Source organism: Humulus lupulus, chromosome 4 (genome assembly GCF_963169125.1).
Source record: "Humulus lupulus chromosome 4, drHumLupu1.1, whole genome shotgun sequence".
Classification (NCBI taxonomy): Eukaryota; Viridiplantae; Streptophyta; class Magnoliopsida; order Rosales; family Cannabaceae; genus Humulus; species Humulus lupulus.
Window position 1 is genome coordinate 187,744,599 of NC_084796.1, and position 21,243 is coordinate 187,765,841.

The 21,243-nt window shown below is 35.9% G+C and overlaps 1 protein-coding gene across 1 annotated transcript; it reads right to left on the reverse strand.

Moving 5' to 3' along the window:
* Positions 1-18,023: 18,023 nt before the first annotated feature.
* On the reverse strand, positions 18,024-20,306 carry LOC133831036 (cell number regulator 8). The gene is made up of 3 exons (XM_062261196.1): positions 19,846-20,306; positions 19,029-19,231; positions 18,024-18,496 (listed from the first exon to the last, which is right to left on the reverse strand). Exons 1-3 carry the CDS (start codon positions 20,144-20,146, stop codon positions 18,257-18,259), a joined length of 744 nt encoding a protein of 247 aa, XP_062117180.1. The 5' UTR covers positions 20,147-20,306; the 3' UTR covers positions 18,024-18,256.
* Positions 20,307-21,243: the final 937 nt, after the last annotated feature.

The following is a 21,243-nucleotide window of genomic DNA, read 5'->3' on the forward strand; positions in this document are numbered from 1 at the left end:
CTTGTAAATGATATTTCAGTAAACTAATTCAATTACTAAAATGAGATTTCTATCATTTAACACCTTGAACCAAACTAAAAGGAAACCATCGTTTCACTTCTTCATCAGAAGCTATAGATGTTCATATCTATGATTAACACTCCCGCTCAATTATACTACCGAGTTCCCAAGATGTAAGTATGGGCTAGTCCGTAGGGTAAGCTGGTAACGAACAAGTCAAAGAACTCAAATAATACAATTAGTTAGAATACTAACCACTCAGAATTGAGATTGAATTGACCTATGGTCAACTATATGATATGACTAGAATAGATAATAACGTTATGTTTACTTATCTTATCAACTGTCAATATCGGTCCAGTTCGATGTAACAAATACATCCGATCTTATCTACTTTGCTAATGTTCTGGAAAGAACATAACACTATAATGTGTAAGTAGATCATATCGTAGATTGGCAAGTCAGTGTAAATCCTGGGCACTGATTAATCTTAGGACTAACTTATTTTGAACATATAATCATATTTATATTCCACTGTGATTATGTCACTATAAATAAGATTAGCTATATGCTTGGGATTTAATAGAAGTTTATATTAAACAAATAATCATGAAAATAAAATATGTGAGCAAAGTGATTGACCAAGTCAAAAAATGATTTCTATTCTTTTATTGATAATAAAATGAGATTACAAAGAATTTGGGTTTTAATTAGGGCATAAAACCCCAACAAACTCCCACTTGCACTAATTGAAACTAATGCCTTAATTCTACTAATCCCATTTCCTTGATATGCTTATCAAATGTAGCTTCTGGTAGTGTCTTTGTAAATTGATCCGCAAGATTGTCTTCAGTTGCAATCTTCATAACCTTCACATCTCCCCTGGCCACATATTCTCGAATAATGTGATACTTCCTTTCTATATGCTTACTCCTCTTGTGACTTCGAGGTTCTTTCGAGTTGGTTATCGCTCCTGTATTGTCACAAAACAACACAAGCGGTTTATCCATTTCTGGATTAACACCAAGATCCGAATAGAACTTCTTTAGCCAGACTATTTCCTTAGCTGCTTCTGACGCGGCTATGTACTCAGCCTCCATGGTGGAATCTGAGATTGCAGACTGCTTTACGCTTCTCCAAATCACAGCTCCACCCCCAAGAGTATACACCATTCCAGAAGTAGAATTTCTGTCATCGACATTAGTCTGAAAATCTGAATCGGTGTAGCCTGCAGGGTTCAGAACACCACCCTTGTAGACTAACATATAATCCCTAGTCCATCTCAAATACTTCAGGATATGCTTAACTACTATCCAATGTTCCGGTCCTGGGTTTGACTGATACCTGCTCACTACTCCCACTGCATAGTAGATGTCTGGTCTAGTACACAACATGGCATACATCAGACTTCCAACTGCAGATGCGTAAGGAACTTTTCTCATTTCATCTTCCTCTTCAGGAGTCTGGGGAGACTGCTTCTTTGAAAGATGAATTCCATGGCGGGACGGTAGACGTCCTTTCTTGGAATTTTTCATTGAGAAACGTTCAAGCACTTTATCAATGTAAGCTGCTTGAGATAGAGCTAAAAGTTTGTTCTTTCTATCCCTGCTGATCTGGATACCTAGAACATAACTTGCTTCACCCAAATCCTTCATCTGGAATTGAGTGCTCAGCCAATTCTTCACATCTGATAATTTCTTAACATTGTTTCCAATGAGTAAGATATCATCTACATAAAGAACCAGGAATACCACTATTTGACTTGCCTTCAGTTGGTAAACATAGGGCTCATCAATATTTTGTTCAAAGCCATAGGTTTTGATTATTTCATCAAACCTAAGATTCCAAGAACGAGAAGCTTGCTTAAGTCCAGAGATGGACCTATTCAACTTGCAAACTTTTCCTTCTTGTCCAGATACTTTAAATCCTTCTGGCTGATCCATATAAATGACTTCGTCAAGCTTTCCATTAAGAAAAGCTGTCTTGACGTCCATTTGCTAGATCTCATAGATGAGAGCAGCTGCTATGGATAGGAGGATGCGAATGGATTTGAGCATGGCTACCGGACTAAAAGTTTCCTCATAGTCCACGCCTTCTCTTTGGGTATAACCCTTTGCCACTAATCGAGCTTTATAAGTCTCGATACTTCCATCAACACCTCGTTTCTTCTTGTAGATCCACTTGCACCCAATGGCCCTAAAGTCACTAGGTGCTTCCACAAGATCCCAGACGGAATTTGAGTACATGGACTCCATTTCCTGTTTCATGGCTTCGAGCCATAGTTCCTTTTCAGGGCTAGCCATTACCTGTTTGATAGACAATGGATCATTATCACTAGTGTCACCAACAACCATATTGGTTCCACCATCCAAACCATAGCGAGCTGGGTTTCTAGAAACCCTCCCACTACGACGAGGCTCCGTGACTGTTTGCTCAGGAACAGTGGTATTTTCTTCATTTAAATCGACTTGCATCGGTTGTACATGAAGAGTGGGAATTTCATCATCAACTCGCGTTGATGACGATGGAACATTGGTTGGAGTCAATTCTTTAACCATCTCCTCTAAAACTACTTTGCTGCGAGGTTTAAAGTTCTGGACATAGTCATTTTCTAGAAAAGTAGCATTTGTAGAAGTAAACACTTTCTTTTCTGAATGACTATAGAAAAGTCTACCCCGAGTACCTTTAGGATAGCCAACAAACATGCAAACTTCAGTTCGCGGTTCTAGCTTTCCCTCCTTTTTCCTCAGGACGTGAGCGGGACACCCCCAAATTCTATAATGGTGTAAACTAGGTTCACGACCATTCCAGTGTTCTAAAGGTGTTTTGGGGATTGATTTTGACAGCACAGCATTGAGAATGTCATTCGCGGTTTCAATTGCATGTCCCCAAAACGAAGTTGGTAGAGTTGAGTAACTAAGCATGCATCTAACCATTTCCAATAAAGTTCTGTTTCGGCGTTCCGCTACACCATTTTGTTGCGAAGTACCTGGGGCAGTAAGTTGTAATAAAATCTCAAGTTCAGTTAAATGATCTTGGAACTGCATATCAAAATATTCTCCACCCCTATCAGATCGCAAGATCTTTAACGTTTTACCTAATTGGTTCTGAGCCATTGCTAGGAATTCCTGAAACTTTGAAATTGTTTCTGATTTCCTATGCATTAGGTAAAGACATGAGTATCTAGAGTAATCGTCAATGAAAGTGACAAAATACTCAAAACCACCCCTGGCTTGTACATTCAAAGGTCCACAAACATCTGAATGCACAAGAACAAGTGGTTCTTTGGCTCTATCACCCTTTGCAGAGAATGGACGCTTGGTCAGTTTGCCTTCTAGACAAGATTCACAAACAGGTAATTCACTTAAGGTGAGTTCCCTCAAAGGTCCGTCCTTTGTAAGTCTTTGAATCCTATCATAGCCAATGTGACCTAGTCTTAAGTGCCATAAATACGTCATATTTTTGTTATCGGTCTTTTGACGTTTATTGGTCCTAGGTTTAGCTACTTTGAATAAATCATTGTTAAGAGCGAGGGGTTCATTAGGTCGCAGAATATAAAGCCCGTTTTCCAAACATGCAATACACAATTGTGATCCATTGAAAGAAATAGATATATTAAAACTTGTGAAAGTCATAACAAATCGTTATGATTGCAACATGGAAACTGAAATTAAATTTCTACTAAAATTCGGAATAAAAAATACAACTTTTAAAATTAAGTATTTATTTCCGAACTTCAGACGAGCTATTCCTCTAGCTTGGACCTTAACGAACGCTCTGTTCCCAACTCTAAGCTTTAAGCCGCCTTCGTTCACGTCCTCCCACTATTCAAGAACCTGTAAAGAGTTACAAACATGGTTAGTAGTTCCAAAATCATTAATCCAAACAGATTTATCATTCTCTAAAACACATGTTTCCAAGATAAATGAACTATAATCATTACCTTTGTTTTTCGCTGCTAGAAACTTAGGGCAATCTTGTTTCCAATGCCCCTTCTCTTTGCAATGAAAGAACTTATCTTTACCTTTCTTGTTTTTCTTGTTCTTTCCCTTAGGCGTCTGTGCACTTGGTTGTGCACTCGTCTTTGCAGGCTTGGGGTTGTTTATTTGTTCACATTTCCTCTTGTTTCTAGCTTTCGAAGACGAAGCTTGGTTAGCTTCAGCCTTAGCTAGATGTGCAGCAACATCAGTAGTCTTATTTTCACCTCCTTTACTAGGTCCACCCGTGACAGGTTCAATAATCTGAAGCTCGTTCATGAGCTACGTCAGACCATAGTTGAGTTGAGCACGAACGTGCAGACACAGTGTCATCCGAGAATTTACGGTGCCATCAAGAACGTGCAGAGACGGTGCTATCCAAGCATTTACGGTACCATCATGAGCATTGACAGTGCCATCACTAACGTGCAGACACGGTGCTCGTTCTGGGGATTCCTCAATCATGACGAATTTAGAGTTGTCACCAATCAACTCTATGTTGATATTCTGCTTCCAATTAAGGAAGTTTTCTCCAGTGAGTTTCTCCATCAAAAGTTGAGAAATGATGGGAGTAGACACAGACACTACTTAACTTAAAACTACAAATTACCAATAAAATATAAATCAATCACATTTTCTCAATAAAACTTCTATTCACACAAATTTCAAGAAATAGCACAACATATACAAAAATATGAAAGATATGAGAAAAAATACCAAAAAAAATCATATCTCTATTTCTTTAGGTTTTTAACTAATCTATGATATCCTTGTCCTGGTTGGCGAGAGTAAAAAATACCACTAGTTAAATAGAGTTGTAAACTCATTTAATAATGGACACCACTATTAACAACCTACTATTCGATCAAAATAAGAAAACAAAATCTCTTATTTTATGAGCTAGACCCACGGTTTCAATAATCATAGATTTAATCCTAGTAGTCACTGTAGGGGTGAGTCTAGTAGAATTTGACCTATAATTATCTATCTTTCGAAATCTAACCTTGTCAAAATAACTAATGAACACCTTCCGTAGGGGGACGAATCAAAGCGCCTCGAGGCCCCATTGAGCTATTGACTATGTTAAACCAACGGTGGAGATCGAATAAAATTCTTAAAATAAGCTCATTATAAAATTAAAAATAGTATTTTTATTATTTATTTTTAGAAAATTAATGACTATGGTTTTCCTAAAAAAAAATTAAATAGATTAAAATTTTTAAAACCAAAGTCCTATAATTTCTTATTAATTCTAAAGTGTCACATTGAAACAAATTCAATTAATTTAGAATTAATTTGTTGCTAATCAATATTTAGGTTTAACTAATATAATGAACCTATACAATTAAGTCCAACTCAGGTAAATGGGCCTTAACAATTAGGCTTGTATGGAGGAGGGCTGGGTCCAGTATGTCGTTCCCACTACAAAGCCCCCCTATCTTCCACACAAGGTCCAAAAGACAGGAATTTAAACCTTCGTTTTATTAATTGTTATTAATTGATTAAGCTCATTATAGTCATGCAAAGCAAATGGGCCTTCACAAGTGGAATCACCCACAAGAGAGGAATTTAAACTTTACATTTTCTCATGGGCCCAAATAAAACCTATCATTTTATGAATATTTTATTTGACAAAATATCATATATCTAACAAACATATGGGCCACTATATGCATCTAAGCCCAATTGCAAAAATACCACATATAGCGCAAATAGACATGTTATAATTGGATGGGCCTAATCATGTTACTATATGAGCAATTCTATGAATTTATGCAAAAATACCACAATTTATTTCATTTGCAAAAATACCACAATTAATTATCTAGAATTTATCAAAAAAATATTCAAATTAATTAATTTTTTTACAAAAAATAAGTCAATTTAAATTAAATTTATCAACAATTAACAATAGTTAATTTAAATTTCATTTATCAACAATCAACTTGGTTTTAGGTTAATTTGATAAAAAAATATTAATTTAATTTAAATAGGATTTATCAACAATTAACCAAAGTTAATTTAAATCCCATTTATTAAAAAAAATATTTTGTTAATTGGCTGAAAAAAAATTTGATATTTTTCAAAATTTAACCAATTTTAAAATCAATATCTTAACTATTTTCCAAAATATTTTGTGTTGTTATAACTATTAGCTAATATTTTAACCATTAAAAAAATAAATAAAATATAAATAGTTATAACAACCCTAAAATATCTCAAAATAGTTAAACAAATTCAAATATCCATAAAAATATCTAACTAACAATGTTCAAATTTCAAATAATTTAAATATTAAAAACTATAGAATAAAAAGATATTTATATTTTCAAATAAAGATTTAATAAAAATATCAGGAGTTTAAATGAAAATATCTTAAATATCTGATATTATAATTCGAATATTTTAATATATTAAAAGATTTAAAATTAAGTTGTTAGTCTATTTTTAAATTTGAATTTGAATGTTTGTAGAAAATATCTAATTATTTAAATCTCAACTAACAAAAATATCTTCTTTTAAAAAAAAAAAAAAATTTAAATACAAAATAAATCTGATATTTTTGGCTTTGATTATAAATAATAAATATCCACAATTTTAATTTTCTTTAATTTTAAAAAAAAGGATGAACAGTACCCGTATCGGGTACTGTTCATTGGCTGGGCTGCAGTGGTGTGTGCGCGCAGCACAGGAGGCTGCCGAGGAAGACGTGCGCGTGATGCGCGCAGGGCGCGCGCGCGGAGAGGCGCTGGGCGCGCGCGCGCATGGCAGCCAGTGCAAATTTTTCCAAAAAAGTTTTTAGAGCAATTTTTCAAACCAAAACCATTTTCTAATTAATTTTTAACATGTTTTACACAAAATAAAGCACATATAAAAATTAATAGCATAGAAAACACAACAAAATAACCTAAAAATTGCTAAAATTTACATAAAATCAATATGCTTCATAAAAACATGAAAACCATGTAATTATTCAAACATATCAAATAATCCAATTTTAAACATGTTCATGCATGAAAATAAAGATTACCAAAGGCTCTGAGGCCAGTTGTTGGATTAAGCTTATACAGGATCTTTATTTATTTTCATGTATATATAATATTAAACAAATTAATACGAGATAGCCTAAAACATGTTTCTAAAATTGAATTCAAAGAGAAACAAAGAATAGAATACTTACAGTATACGCAGCGGAATTAAAGAGTCATTCCTTCAGTTTCTCTAACTCTTGTATCCTCTCTGTCGCAAAGTATAATCAAGAAACTGAACCGATCTTCTATTTTCTTCATAATCTTCCAATGTATCCTTAGAACCACCTAAACTAGTGTGGGCAATTCTCAGCACATGAGATAGATATAGAGAGAAGAAGAGAAAATAACAAAGAGGCTTAGAAAATGACTTGTGTTTAGAGCGAATCTAAAACTATAAGAAAATCTAACTTGTGACTTATCAAACTTCTGTTTTGACTTCTCTCTAAGCACTCCTTTTATAGACTCAATTAGGCCATTTAATTTAATTAAAAAATCAATAAAATAACAGCCATTTTGAAGCCCTAGGTCGAAATTATCATGGGCTATAGGCCCGTGAAATTTCCCATTTGATCATAAGCCCATTGGACTTAAAATCAAGGCATGTATTATTTTCTATTGATTTAATTAATTAAATAATTATTTAAATCATTTATCAAATTAATTATTTATAATTTGAACCTTGATTTAAACTTATTTATTAATTTAGATACCAATTTATCTTAATTAATAAATCTGCCATAATTTCTCTTTTCTTCTCAAAATTATACGCCAAGGATACTTCTGGTCCACTATCAAAGCAGACTCGTTTGATTACGTCAAGAAATGCAATAAGTGTCAACGGTTCGCCAAATTCCTACGAGCTCCACCTTTCGAGCTAACTATGATGACCTCCCCATGGCCATTTGCTATAACACCCCAAGTTGCTAATAAGGTTTAGGACCTTGATTAGCGTGCCTGGAGGGCAATAAGTGAATTAACATGATACTATATGTGAATTTGAATGAATATGTGATTATAATGCATGCTTAGGTGGTATAAATATGCATGTGGGCCCCGTTTGTATGTTATGGGTAAATTGGTAATTTTAGCTCGCTAAGGGCATAAATGTGATAATTGTATTATGTGATTTGTACCACGTGAGTGTGGTGATATTAATGTGATGCACGTGCCGAGACGGTCCTAGGGAGCTAGTTAACTTAAAAGTCACAACAGGATTTTATACCCGGCTCGAGAGGAGCCTAGGGGTACTTTGGGAATCTCGTAAGTTGAGTTAAGAATTAGTGGTTAGTGGTTATTGGTGATTGAGTAACTTGAGTAACCATTAGTAACTGCTGAGAGTAACAAGTTGTGATGGGAAAATGACAGAATAGTAATAGAGATGAAATGACAAAAGTGCCCCTGAGGTTTAGTTAGGAAAGAATTTTATGGAAAGGTAGAATGGTCATTTGGCTAAGGGTAGATAAGTTTCAGCTGAAGGAAAGATGGTTCACGTTTAACACTTTATTATTTTGGTTTATGCTGAAATTGAAGAAAAGGCTAGGAAGAAAGGGAAGCAAGAAGGAGGGCTGAAACTTGAGACCTAGGAGGAAATTCAAGAGGGATTGGAGACAACCAAGGTCAAATTTAAGCTAGGACTACTCAGAGGTAAGGATTATGCTATGTTTTTGCTTGAGTTTAAGGTTGATTTTCAGAGATTAAGGGTGGAAATTTAAAGATAGGATGGCTGGTTTTATTTGAAAATTCAGTTTGGATAATCAAAAGGAAGGTGACTTGAAGCTAGGATTGAGGAGAATTCAAGCTGAGTTCTTGACTGAGGTAAGAGTTTTAACATGTTTAAATTTTCGTACCTGATGTGGTTTAAGATTTTAGAGGCATGGTGTATAGTTTTCAAGCTCTGGGTTATGTTCTAGAAGCCATGATTTAAGTTTCTGAAATTTGAAACTCAAGTATGGATTTTGAGTGTGATTGAGCTTGTTTATGATGTTTATAGGTTGTTAAAGGGTTCATTTGGGGTTTTAAATTGATGTTGGGGTTTAGGTACTTGTTTGGGTTGAATTGGAGCTATTTTGGCTCGGGAAAAATGCAGGAGAAAACCCAGAAATCTGAGTTCGCGTAGGGGCGTCGCGGCCCTGTTCTTTGGTGCCGCGGCGCAGGCTTGCATCAGGATCAGGGAAATGCTTTTGGGCACCGCGGCCCTAGGCTATTTTTGACAGTCAAATTTTTCATTTTTAGGGCTTTTGCCCGGGGGCTCGGGGGATGGTTCCAATACATTGTTTTAGGGAATTAGAGGTCCCAAGAGTACGGGATTGGTTCCGGGAAGTGATTTTGGGATTGGTTAGTATTAAAAAAAATTTATATGTGTTGTGACTAGGATTTCGGAGAGGCTCGGGATAAAGGACTGTACTTGTGACCTTGGTGCATCGGAAAGCTCGGGATACAGGTAAGAAAACTGTAACACCCGTAGAGCAGGGCATGGGCCCATAGTGTTGTTGCAGGGCACGGCCCTAGATTGTATTATTGTTAGGGTGTAGCTTTAAATGAATTATTATATGTCTGATTGTTGTTTGAGAATGCTATATGTGGTTATAGCAGAATGAACGGCAAAGGAGCCGGGAACGGCGAAGGGCCGAGAACGACGAAGGCCGAGAACGGCAGTGGGGCTGGGAATATCACTTAGCACATGGAGTTCTTATGGTTAGGGTGAGACCCCAATGGATACATGGGATATCCTTACGGTGTGGACCGAGAACCCAGGCATTGGTAACGCTTCTGGGACGGCTTGGCCGTATATGTGTTTAAATCTTATAGACTATCTGTTTATCTGTGGATTATCTGACATAATGGTTATATGTTATGCGTTTGTTATGTGCTGTGTGGGTTTTCTTGCTGGGATTCGGCTCACGGGTGCTCTGTGTTGCAGGTAAAGGCAAGGAGAAAGTCAGCCAGCCATGAGTACGGAGAGCGTGGGGGCGGCGCGTACATGCTTGGCCTGCCCGACTGCTTTGGTTGGGGGCATTTTGAGAAATGGCTGTATTAAACTATGTTTTTGATAATTAGTCATCTGAAAACCTATTTTGAATTGTAAATATTTTACAAACCTTGTTTTGGGATCCCGAATGTTTAACTCTTGGAACTTTTAATGGAATAGAGTACTTTCAAATATTACAGCCTTGACTTTTTTCTTAATCACACTTTGTTCTAAAAACCTCGCTTAGCGAGTTAATTGCACATTTTAAACTCACTTAGTAATGACTCTAAGGTAGTAGGGCGTTACAACTTGGTATCAGAGCGAGCCAAGGTTTATTGGTTTTGGAGATTGACCGAACATGTACGCACGCTGCCATTGAAAAGCTCGACTCAGGGTTGATTGGTATGGTTGATTAATATACTTGAATATGTGTTTGAATGCCTTGTCTGCCTACTTAGTTTATAAAGAGCATGATGAATGAAACAACATATGCATGATGTTAGGGCAAGGCCCGTTGTGTGCTATATGCTATTTGTATGTTATTTGGATTGTTGATCTTGGTTGGTTGTTGAGATTGAGAGGTGGAATTGGATCTTGTTATCATGCCTGATGAGCGGTGTCATTGATTGCAGGCATATAGTTGTAATGCCTCGGCAATCATCCAGACTCCGCGGTAGTCGGGCTGAGGATGACAATCAGGGTCAGGACCCTCCACCTGCCCCACAGAACTGGCAACAGATATTAGCTGAAATGGAGGCTAGATTGCAGAGAACAGAAGAAGAACTTCGTCAGATGAGGCAACAGGCCCCTTCACAGGTCACAGGGTTACTAATTCAGAAGAATGTGGCGCCAGTGCCGGTTCAGCCTGTGATTGAGAACAGGTGGGAACCCTTGTATGAAAGATTCAGAAAGCAGCAACCTCTTACCTTTGAGGGTGGATCGGACCCACTACGGGCAGAGCAGTGGATGAATATGATTTCCTTGATCTTAGACTTTATGAAGGTTGAAGGAAATGAAAGGGTGGCTTGTGCTAGCTACATGCTTAGAGAGGATGCCCGCATCTGGTGGGATGTAGTGAGTCAGCGGAGGAAGGTTACAGTCATGACATGGGAGGAATTTAAGAGTATCTTTAATGAGAAATACTACAACGTAGCAGTTCGAGTTGCGAAGGTTGATGAGTTTATCAACCTGACTCAGAACAGGTTGTCAGTTACTGAGTATGCCCTGAGATTTGACAGACTGGCGAAGTTTGCGCCAGACTTAGTGCCGACGGATGCGGCCAGGAGAGATAGATTTATACGGGGGTTGAATGTGATGATTGCCCGTGATGTGAATATCACGTTGATTCCAGAGACTACTACTTATGCTCAAGCAGTGGATAAGGCCCTTACTGCGAAGAGGGTTGAGGATCAGATATGGAAGGACAGCGCTGTTAGGCGCGATGCCAGGAGGACGGTGCCTCCTTTTGTTGGGTCTAGTCGGGGCAGTGGCCCCAGTGAGCAGAAAAGTAGGGTTCCAGATTCATTTGCTCCTCCTGGTTCTGATAGGAGGGTACGAGGTTTTATTGGTGGCCGTCAGGGCGGAGGTGACAACTGGAGGAGTTTTCCAGTGTGTCCTTGGTGCAAGCGACGACATCAGGGTGAGTGCCGGATTAGAGCATGTTTTATCTGTGGGAGTGCCAACCATCTGAAGAAACACTGCCCACAAGCTAAGAAAGAAGAGCCAAAGCAAGGAGACGGTCTCGCTCCTGCCATGGTATTCGCTTTGACTCAGACTGAGGCAGAGGCTAGTCCCTTAGTTGTGACAGGTCAGATCTCTAGCGCTGGTTCCTTGTATACTGCATTGATTGATTCAGGGGCTACCCACTCGTTTGTATTTGCTAGGTTGATAGACCAGCTTTGTAGACCTAGTATTGTGTATGCTAGGGGTTTCCAGACTTTGTTGCCTACAGGGGAACTGGTAGTCTCTAGGAGGCGGGTTAGAGCATTACCAGTATAGATAGATGGTAGAGAATTGTTTATTGATTTGGTTGAATTAGACATGGATGACTTTGATATGATATTAGGGATGGATTGGTTAACGAGGTATGGAGCAACGATTGATTGCAAGCGGCGGATGGTGATTTTTGAACCAGAAGGCGAGGTACCTTTTGTATTTGTGGGGATAGTGAATGGGCCGCGAGTGCCTATGATCTCAGCACTGAAGGCTAGAGACCTGATGCAGGAAGGTTGCATAGGATTCCTAGCGAGTGTTGTAGATACCTCTAAGGTGGTGACAGTGGGACCGAATGAAACCAGATTGGTATGTGAGTTTCTAGACTTATTTCCAGCGGACTTGCCGGGGTTACCGCCACAGCGAGAGATTGAGTTCGTCATAGAGTTGGCACCGGGGGTGGAGCCAGTTTCCAGGGCACCCTATAGAATGGCTCCGGCAGAGTTAAAAGAATTGAAGATTCAGTTACAAGAGCTACTAGATTTGGGGTTCATTAGACCGAGTTTCTCACCATGGGGGCTCCAGTGCTATTTGTTAAGAAGAAGGATGGGTCACTTAGGATGTGCATTGATTACAGGGAGTTGAATAAGCTGACCATTAAGAATAAGTATTCACTGCCTAGGATTGATGATCTATTTGATCAGCTTCAGGGGAGTACGGTGTTTTCAAAGATCGATCTTCGGTCAGGCTATCATCAGTTGAGAATTAAAGAGGTGGACATACCGAAGACAGCTTTTCGGACAAGGTACGGGCATTATGAATTTCTGGTTATGTCCTTTGGATTAACCAATGCCCCAGCAGCTTTCATGGATATGATGGATATGTGACAACAATTCTCAAGCTTCAACATCTCTAAAGGAGAATTTGTTATATGAGAAAAATTCTCAAGCTTCTACATCCAAAGTTGATTCTCAAGAGGAGAATTCTCAAAAGGATGTAAAGCAACCCTTTGAACCTAGAAGAAGTCAAAGGCTTAAAAATCATAAAATTCTAGTAGTGGATGAGATAGATTCTCAACGAATTTCATTCTACATGGTAGAAGGAAATAGAGAGGAAGTCATTAGGAAAATTCCTATTGTACTTCTCATTGAGGATGATCCTAAGACTTATAGAGAAGCTATGCAATCGAGAGATAATGCATTTTGGAAAGAAGCCATCAATGATGAGATGGATTCCATTCTTTCCAATAACACTTGAGAATTGGTAGACCTCCCACCGGGGTCTAAGCTAATTGGGTGTAAGTGGGTATTTAGGAGAAAATACCACACTGACGGCACTATCCAAACATTTAAAGCTAGATTAGTAGCTAAAGGGTTTAGGCAAAAAGAGGGTATCGATTATTTCAATACCTATGCGCCTATTGCAAGAACAACTTCTATAAGAATTTTGTTTGCTTTAGCTTCTATACACAACTTGTATGAACATAAAGTTTGTAGACTTGTAAAATCCTTATATGGATTGAAACAAGCTCCTAAGCAATGGCATGAGAAATTTGAGCAAGCCATCATGTCTAATGGGTTTAGACATAACAATGGAGACAAGTGTTTGTATTCCAAAACTTGTAAGGGATATGTGATCATTGTTTGCTTATATGTGGATGACATGCTTATTCTAAGTAATAACATGAAGGGGATAGAAGAAACGAAGAGGTTTATATCATCAACCTTCAAGATGAAAGATCTTGGAGAAGTTGATACCATACTTGGTATCAAAGTAAAGAAACATAGTAGGGGTTTTGTGTTAGGGCAAGCCCACTATGTTGGGAAAGTATTGAACAAATTTAACCATCTCAAGGTTAAAGATGCCAATACTCCATTCCATCATAGTGTAAAACTAGAGAAGAATGAAGGAAGAGTGGTGGCTCAATTGGAGTATGCTAGTGCTATAGGGAGTCTAATGTACGCTGCCCAGTGTACTAGACCCGATATAGCATTTGCGGTAAGTAAACTTAGTAGGTTTACAAGTAATCCAAGTGTGGATCACTGGAAGGCAATTGGAAGAGTCCTAGGTTATCTCAAGAAAACCAAAGGACTAAGCCTTAACTACTCCAAATTTCCTTCGATATTAGAAGGATATACAGATGCAAGTTGGATATCCAATCTTGGGGACAACTTGTCCACAACTGGTTGGGTATTTACACTTGGTGGAGGTGAAATTTCTTGGGGTTCCAAGAAACAAACCTGTATATCTCATTCCACTATGGAAGCAGAGTTCATAGCTCTAGCTGCTACCGGTAAAGAGGCCGAATGGTCAAGGGATATGTTGATAGAGATTCCCCTAATAAAAAAGAATGTATCTACTATATCGATACATTGTGATAGCCAAGCGACATTGGCTAGAGCATACAACGAAATGTATAATGGGAAGTATAGACATATTAGTCTAAGACATGGATATGTAAGAGAATTGATTCAAAGAAGAATCATCTCAATATCCTATGTGAGAACAAGTGAAAATCTGGTGGATTCTTTAACTAAGCCACTAACGAGGGATTTAGTGGCTGCATCATCTTGAGGGATGGGACTTAAAATCCCTAAAGAGATTCACGATTGATGGTAACCTATCTTAACACTAGTTATTCAACTAGTGTTAGGTTCAATAGGTAATAACAAGTCAATCAAGTGAATATTAGTTGTACTCAAAACAAGTCCCATCTGAGATATTGAGTACTTGTGTGTTACCAAGTGAAGGGTTAAAATCGATAGGTTTTTTAATAGAATTTAGTCTTGTAAAGACAAGTATTTTTGGTAACAAAATACTGTAAGAATTCTACCTATATGGACCTAGGGGTGGTGCCGCCTCTCATGAGAATTGAGAGTATTCTCAAGAACGTCCATGAATTGTAAGTGCACATGGCCATTAACGGTGCAAAGCGAGACATAGAGGTCTCAAGTGAACATCGCAAATCTGTGTGTGTTATCGCCGATTTGTTATCATGAAAAGATGGTTCAATGCCTAGTGCAACCAAATTTTCGACAAATTTTGTGATAATTACACTATAGTAAAGTTCAACTTGAAAAACACTTTGCTTTATGCACTAATGCAATGACTCCTATAAGAGAGAGTTCTTATTTAATCAAGTGGAGGATATGTTATATTTTAAAATATAATGATTGATTAAATAAGTGTTACAATAGATAACTATTTAATCTAGTGGGGGAATGTTATATTATTTTATAATATAATGTAATATTATATTATATTATAATATAATGTTTTAGATTAAATAAATGTGACAAAGAGTCACATATTGTAACATATAATAGAGAGTTACAATATTTAGATATATGAGATATATCCAAATAATGTAACATATTTGGTGTTACGAATTTGTAACTTCCAAATATTACCCTTTATTGTGTAAATTTGTTGTTACACAATATTGAGATGAATTTCATAAAGCCATATGTGATATGACTGTTAGAGATATGATTTTAACCACAATAATGTGTTTTGGGAGTTACAAAATCATTTGGGAGGGTTTGGAACCGTTTGGAAAAACAGCACATTTTTTAGTGCTAAAAATGGTCGGTGGCTGTGGCCACTGAATGTTGGTGGCCGCGGCCTGTGGGATAGAGGCTAGTGGCCGTGGCCACTAATGTGTCTGGCCGCGGCCACAGGCTAAAAACTGACCATTTTTTTTCTTCAGTTTTTTCAATCTTTGTTGAACGGCTCAAAAAACCCAAATAACTCCCAAATCTCATTTTTAATTCCATATTAATCCAATTAAACATTGGTAACAACCATGGGGGTTGGTGGAATTTTAAATTCAAATGATGTCTCTAAACTCTATAAATAGGAGCCTATAACTCACTTGTAAGACACAACATTTCTATCCATTAGAGCACTTGGCTAGAAACACCTTGAGGCTTGATAATTCCATAAATCATTTCCTATAATCTGTGAGAGATCCCTTAGTACTTGAGTTAGGGGGTAATAAGCTTTTGGACAAAGGTTTCAAACCTTGTTCAAGTTGGTGATCCCCAACACTCTTCACTTTGGTAGTGTGAGTGAGAGTTGTTTATCTTTTGTTTCTTGTTCCTTTCTTTCATTCTATTGCTTTTCATCTTTATATTGTTTTTCTCTATTTACTTGTATTTCTTGTTCAAGAGTTGTAATCTTTTCTTTTCTTTTGTTTCAAACACTTTACTTTATTTGTAACCTTTTGCTTAGAGTTGCATTTTACTATTCTCTTCTTCTTCATCATCTTCTTCATTTTCTTTGTTTATTTGTAATTTTCAGTTATAGAGTTGTAACTCTTTTTAATCAATCATTATTTATTTGTAATATATTGTATAGAGTTGTAATTTATTATTATTTCCATTGAGGCAAAATACATATTTTCCTAACAATATGTTCTGAGCTCGCAACGACATGACACTTAAATACATTTTTCACAGATTGCCTTCAGGCGAGATAGCTCGAGCTCGGGAAGTACAAGCTCGGATGTAGTAGCTTCGTCGACATCTACTTGTCCCGAGCATAGCGTGAAGTTGGGTGGCGAGCTCGTGATTGACTCATAGTCTCTACAGACTCAATGCCAATTGTTGATCTCGAAGATTTGATGAATCATCTGGGATAACCCATTACGTGTGAACATATTTATTGTTGTACACTCCCAATATTTAAGGGATATCATTTAATCTATTATCCATTCCCGATCTTCATGGAACGTTTCCGTGTATGTAGGAGATAATGCATTTAATGGCATTATGTTAATTGATTTACAAAATATCTTCCCGAAATATGTGGGAATGAATTCTACAACATTCCTTATAAATAGATAAGGAAACACCATATGTAAATGACATTTTTTCTGATTTCTGGAGAGAACACTCTAGGCAACTTATCTCTGAAAATTTTCGAGAAAACTCCCAAGTCTAAATAATATAGACTCGTGGACTAGGCAGAGTTAACTGCCGAACCACGTATAAACTCTGTTGTTTTCCTCTTTATTCATTTGCTCTAATATTTTATTGTTTAATTACTCTACTATTTAAGTTGACGAAAAACGGCGTCAACAAGTTTTATTTATACAATTTATTAATTATTTTAATTAAATTTACATTAATGTCATATAAATTTTGAAATAAATATCTTATTGTAATTAAATAATTTATTTATTTTTGTTTAAGTTTATGTTTTTTCTAGTTTTTGAATTTGGAGTGACAACAAGAGATTATATATTATATGTTTAATGTAATATTAAATATTATAAATAGAATTTAAATTTAAGTTTCTTGCTAGTTTTAAAAAAAAAAGTAATTTGTTGCTAATTCACAGTAGATTATATTATATGTTTATTATGATATTATTCTAATAAGTGAGTTTAAGTTTAATTAAATTTTATTTAAGGTATAAAAAACATGATTTTATTATTTTTAAATAATTATTATTGTAAAATATCTCAAAAATATTATATTTTAATTTGTTTAATTATTTATTATTTTAAAATAATTATTATTGTAAAATATATGAAAAATATCATATTTTAATTTGTTTAATTATTTATTATTTTTAAATAATTATCATTATAAAATATATAAAAAATATAAAATTTTAATTTATTTTATTTTATTTAAGTTTAAGTGTTTACAAACTAATATTAAATATAAGAATATTCCGTTAAAATTAACATTAAAAAATAAAAAACTGTTAAAACAAAAAAATTTCGTTATCTACCCAACAAAAAAAATTATTCTTCTACAAATGTTTGAGAAAACAAAATTACTAAATTAACCTAATTAACTAATGATTAAAAAAATATATGAATAAAATAGTAAATTTAATACAAGATTATTTTCTTACCCTTTTTTTTTTACAAACAAAATAGGAAAAAAAAATCTCTTGTTTTCTTTCCTTTCTACCAAACAGTGTTTAAAAATTCTTCAAATTTATTGTTTAAAGAAGGAAATCCCACCAATTTCTTTTCTTCCCTCCCTAAAGTTAGATTAAGCTTTTAGGTAAAATAAACACATCATCTTTAGCTTGACACCCAACGTGGGGGCAAGTATCAAGTACTACTCCCCCTTTCCCTATACGAACAATTGATCATAATATGAACACTCTGCAACTCTATTTCAAAACCAGGAATAATCGTACAAATATATTATTTTTAAAATAAAAGTATTGAAATAAACACAACATGTGCACAAGTCTACATTTTCATGTATATTTTTGCTTAGATAAGTTTAAACAAAAAGAACCTAGTAAAACAATTTTAGGTATCATATGATAATATCACAATAGTAGGTAGACCACAATCATCCATGTCACGGCAGTTGCTTTTAAGCTCCACGGCCCATAGTTTGCTCTGTAGGGGGAATCATAACCAAAACTGGTTGAGCATTGAAACCAGGATGAGGAAGCCGGCGACGGAGCTCACGACCTTCCTGACAAAGGGCACACGTGTGGCAGAAGATGTGAGTAGCAAAGTCACAAGCAGTCTCACACTGTTCGCGCTGCAACTCATCTTCCACAAAGCTTCCACAGCACCCGCAGGACCTATCGAGTGCTTCACAGCTACCCTGCTCATTACCAAAAATCAGTAAAGAAAAAAGTAAATCAGAAGCTTATTCTGTCTCCTTTTGGGTTATATACTTTCCTTTGGCATTCTCATTTTTTTATGATATGTTTATCTTCACTCATAAAAACACATCAAATCAAGCTCATAAAGTAAGAAGAGATTTAGAAGTGCTGCCAAGACAGTGGAGCATCATTCAAGAAGACCAACACGTATTCACAACTTATAAGCAATCGATGATAAAAAACTCTAAATTTAGCTCAAAATTCATCATCCTTCAGTTTTTCTATATAGCTAGCACACTTGGGGCGCATAATAAACCAGAAACAAGGAAGCAGATTCAAACACCTATTATAAAGCTGTATGTCAATATTTGTAAACAATGATTTCATAGAAGTGCTTTATGTTACTAATCAGAAGGACAATCAAAGATGCACATTTTGTCAATCGAGTATAATTCAGCCAAAATCCATCAAATGATTAAAATTCTCTAGTTAAATGGACATAGTTTCAAGTGAGAAAAAGAAATAACTTGCCTCTAGGTTAAACTTCCTGCGGATTGCAGAACGGCTGGGGTATGAAAACCAGGGAGCAAGAAAGTTCCCACCAAAAAAGAAATTTCCAAGAAGATATAGACCAGAGTAAGGTAAACAGTGATTCGCAAAAGTACCAGGACTGGACCCAAGTCTCTCAACATTGGCTCCATACAACACACAAGGAGCCACACTTCCAAGAAGACCTATCCAGAATTAGAAGCCAATCAATCACAATCATCAACTTGAGAAAACATTGACAAGCAATCATATCCACGCAAAAAAATGCAGATTCAATAAATGTTCCAGTCTCACTGTTCCTTCCTTATACCAGTATAAAGATCAACATTTATAGATAGATAGTGCATTTTTATCAAGAAAAGCAACGCATTTTAACATTTATCGTATAAAACTAACACCAACCCAATTGAAAGTATCATATCAGGATCAAAATGAGAAATCATTCAATCACAATCATTAACTTGAGAAAACATTGATAAGCATCATATCCACATCCAATGGTTCCATTCCAAACCCACTATACTTATTTCAATATATATTTATAGACAGAGCATATTTCTACTAGGAAAAGCAACGAATTTTAACATTATTATATACAACTAACACCAACCCAATTGAAAGTAACCATCAAAATAGGTATCTAATCACAATTGAATCATAATTTCCACACCCAAATGGTCCTTACTTACCCCCGAAATGAAAAATTGAAGACAGCAAAATTAAAAAAATTGTTCCAAAAACTACAATCTTTTTGCAATTTAGGGTCAGATTACTATTTCTACCAATGTAAATAACTTACAAACTTCAAGATCGCTGCTACAGAATTCATCGTTGCGCCCGAGACAAGCGAAGAGGCTAGAATCCCACTGATTCCGGCGAATTGGCTCACCAACGACACTGCCGTGCCCTAAAGGCAATCCATCAGCGGTCCAGCCATATTCGGCGCCGCAATTGACATATCCCGGTGCCGGAGTCTTCTCCGGCGAAGAATCCTTCGAGGGTTTTCCGGTATTTTTCTCGTCAGCTCCATCGACTTGCTTGGCGAGAAATGGACTCAACTCGTCAACGCCATTGTTGTCGGTATCGTTGTTGGTCGCCATGATCCAAGAAATCGAAGAAAAAGTTCCCCAAAGTTGAAATTCGGACAGGAATTTGAGACCTAATGCCCGAATTTCAGACCTAATATTGGGTTCTTTGTAATAAGAATTATCGATAAAAGGGCGGATAGAGAGAGAAGAGTGGGAAGCGGTCAACAAGACGAAGACGCGTCAACCGCGTGTTTTCTACTCTCGTCCACGTCTTCCAAGGGCGAGTTTTATCTAGTGCGGCCAAGACTAGAATACCATATAGGAATATTGATACATTTTCATGCCACGTATTCAACTTTGACACGTGGATTTTTTTTTTTTTTTTTTAAGATTGTTGTATGGATTTAGGGCTCTTTTCTCTGCATAGCCTTGGTCTAGCTTTATAATACTTCATCACTATAATTCGAATTTTAGTTATATGGACTAATTATAAAATATATATACAATAATATATATGCTAAATATCATTTTAGACCATGTATTTTGTAAAAATTACCAATTAGATTCTATATTTTGTTAAATGACAATTTGGACCTTGTGTATTGCAAAATAGAACAAAAAAGTACATTGGACCAGATTTTGGTCAAATTATTTTTTTAATATGACCAAAATACCTTCATATTTTATTAATTAATGAATTAAATATATAATGAAAAATATATTTTAAAATAAAAAATAAATTAAATTGTTTTTAAATAAAAAATAATTAAAAAACTATTTAAATAAAAAAAATGAACATAAATAGTTTTCTAAAAATTAACAAAAATAATCAAAACAGTATACATAAAATTAAAAATTAAATACCAAAATTAAACCAACAAACTTAATATTAATAAAAACTTTTCCTAAAATGAAATTAGAATTTTTTTTTAAAATCTTTGCTTCTCCCTCATCCTCTTCTTCTTCTTCTTGATGTTCTTCTTCAACATCTTCAGATCTGGTTCCCTTTCAGTTTCAACCACCAGCCCTAACCCCAAGACCCAACCACCGGTCTCGACCCTAGCATCTTCGACAACACCCCATTTGCTGTTGTAGAAAGAGAACAATGACATACCTCAGCACCTCTTCACCAAATAATTCAAAATCTCATGTATTCGTTGAAGCACCAA

Excerpts from the sequence above, each read along its gene's own strand:
- LOC133831036 (XM_062261196.1), bottom strand. The coding sequence starts at position 20,146 with ATGGCGACCAACAACGATACCGACAACAATGGCGTTGACGAGTTGAGT. Across the intron at positions 19,232-19,845 it reads TAGCAGCGATCTTGAAGTTT|GTCTTCTTGGAAGTGTGGCT; the intron begins GTAAGTTATTTA and ends AATTCTGGATAG. Across the intron at positions 18,497-19,028 it reads GCAGGAAGTTTAACCTAGAG|GGTAGCTGTGAAGCACTCGA; the intron begins GCAAGTTATTTC and ends GGTAATGAGCAG.